The sequence below is a fragment of the Bactrocera oleae genome, chromosome 2, assembly GCF_042242935.1.
Source record: "Bactrocera oleae isolate idBacOlea1 chromosome 2, idBacOlea1, whole genome shotgun sequence".
Classification (NCBI taxonomy): domain Eukaryota; kingdom Metazoa; phylum Arthropoda; class Insecta; order Diptera; family Tephritidae; genus Bactrocera; species Bactrocera oleae.
Window position 1 is genome coordinate 51,075,923 of NC_091536.1, and position 2,517 is coordinate 51,078,439.

The 2,517-nt window shown below is 36.2% G+C and overlaps 1 protein-coding gene across 1 annotated transcript; it reads right to left on the reverse strand.

Moving 5' to 3' along the window:
* Positions 1-441: 441 nt before the first annotated feature.
* LOC138856335 (zinc finger BED domain-containing protein 4-like) lies at positions 442-1,683 on the reverse strand. The gene has a single exon (XM_070107183.1). The coding sequence runs from the start codon at positions 1,681-1,683 to the stop codon at positions 442-444; it is 1,242 nt and encodes a 413-aa protein (XP_069963284.1).
* Positions 1,684-2,517: the final 834 nt, after the last annotated feature.

Genomic DNA, 2,517 nt, shown 5'->3' on the forward strand with positions numbered 1-2,517 from the left:
AAGTTTGAGAACCACTGCTATAAATAGACACATCGAATATTCCTAAATGAAAAATCGTTGCGCATACCTATTTAGATTTATGTTTTCAATTTCTATGAAATGACAAATTTATAATTATAAAAAGCCTTCTGAATTAAAAATCTGTATTATCGGTAAAAACCCCAGAATCCATAATAAAATAAACATTTAATTGGCAATTTTTCCAACTTATGTATGTGCGTTGCGTGACCAATTGCTTATTGAACAAAAGATAACAATAAAACGGTGGCTAAGCGGCCGCGTTTCCACTTTTGTGGTGGGTTAGGTCGTAGGCGTGAACTAGTTAGGCTCAATCCGAATACGAGCATATACGTTCGAATCGTAAAATACATAAAATTAAAATTATATTTAATTTTTTTATTTTATTATTAGGAGAAGAAAGGTAGGTTTTGACAAACTTTGTCAAATTGGAGTATTGTTTGGCATTAGCTGCCGCCCAGAATAAGGGTCGCAAGTGCGATCAATTCGCACTGACTTGAGATAAAAATCCAGCTCACAGGTTATCGCATTTCTTTCTTTACGTTGCACTTGGTCAGTGTTGTTTTCATTTGCTACTTCATCAAAGCAGTCCCAAAATATGTCATGAGCTTTGCAAGATACAGTTGGCTCTGTTTCCTCTCCTCTACTCTTTTTAGCCGGTGTTGAACATGAACTGCTACTAGAAGACTCTTCACAAGACATTTTCAAATATTCCAATAAGATCTCCTGGCGTGCTTTTGCAGCTTCAATCACCCCCAAGTAGTTTGTTTTGAATCTAGGGTCTAGATAAGTTGCAATCAAGTAGTTTGAGTCTTGACTTATGGAGGTAAAACGAGTTTCTAACTCAGCTTTTAACGAGGCTCGCATATGTGATAAATCAGGAGTTCTTTGCTCAGTTCCAGTTTTATCTAAGTATTTTTTTAAAGCAGTAACGTGTGGTATAACTTCCGACACGCATGATAGTCCAAAACTTGTTATTTTAGTAATTTCTTCGAAGGGCTTTAATAAATTGATACACTGCTCCATCAAATTCCACTGTTGAGCTGTCAAATTTATGAGCGTATCGTGATCAGCAACATACAATGATATGGCCCGCTTCTGTTCTAACAAACGCTCAATCATGTAAAAAGTGGAATTCCACCTAGTGCTAACATCTTGCACTAACTGATGCTCGGGTAAACTTAGCTCTTTCTGGATCCTCAACAGTTTTTCTTGAGCTAGACCTGAGTGATTGAAGTGCGTCACAAGTCGCCTTCCAGCAGCAATTGTAGCTGTTACTTCAGTCTGGATTTTGAGCGACTCGTTTATGGCTCTTTGAAGCGTATGTAAAAAACATCTCGCAGAATCGTATTTAGCCAAACGAACACCCTTCACTATATTAGCACCACTGTCATGAATGAACAAATGTATTTTAGTGTGCTCAATATCCCAGCGGTTTGCGATATTGTTGAGTTCCATTGCTATATTTTCTCCTGTGTGTGAACCTGAGAAAGGCTTTATTGCCAGAACTCCGTGTTCTAGTTTAAACTCAGGTGATATCCAATGAGCTGTAAAACTCAGAAAGCTAGCATTATTGTGTAAGCAAGTCCATATGTCAGATGTCACTGAAATAGCGAAGGCACTCGAAATGTTACGTTTGATTTTCTCGTAAATTCTATCATACATCTCAGGAACGATTTTTCGGGCAATATAAGTCCGGCTTGGTAGTTTATAGCGGGGTAAAGCTTGTTCTAAGAGCCTGGTAAAACCGGTTCTTTCCAGTATGGATAATGGCTCGGTAGTTTATAGCTGGGTAAAGCTTGTTCTAAGAGCCTGGTAAAACCGGTTCTTTCCAGTATGGATAATGGCTCGTTGTCGAGTGCAATCATTTCAGCTAATAAATAATGGTACTTTGTCGCTTTAGTATCATTTATATCCCAGAGCAATTTCCTTTCGTAAGATTCTGTCATAGTCAATTGCTTTTTTGCTACTGAAGATGAACTTGTCCCCGCAATGGCTAAAGAAACTGTAGTAGGCTCAACAGCTTTCTTGTCTTTATTCAAAGCACGAAATTCATCTGGATGTTTTGATTTTAAATGATTTTCATTGCAGAAGTACTTATGTGCCTAACAACAACTAGATACTCGTAGATGGATAAACGATAAATTACAATAAAAAAACACAGCTTCATAGCTACCACTACCAGTCGTTTAAATAAATAATAATAAATAAATAAATAAATATCCCACAACATCACATACATTGATCTGACCCAAAAGTAAGTAGCACTTAAGCACTTGTGTTATGGGAATCAGAACAACAGTGGAATTACAGATATATACTTAGATATACACATAACACAGTGTAAATAATACCTATGAAAAATAACCAAAACAAAAACGAAATACCCCGAAATCAATAATTATCGAATATGTTACGAAACTTGCAAGATATCATTTTACTTGAAAGGTATTAAAATTATTGCAATTAGATTAATTATTATTAGATACATACCTGCTT

What these genes read in the sequence shown, in the direction of transcription:
- LOC138856335 (XM_070107183.1), bottom strand. Translation starts at nt 1,683, where the DNA reads ATGTATGATAGAATTTACGAGAAAATCAAACGTAACATTTCGAGTGCC.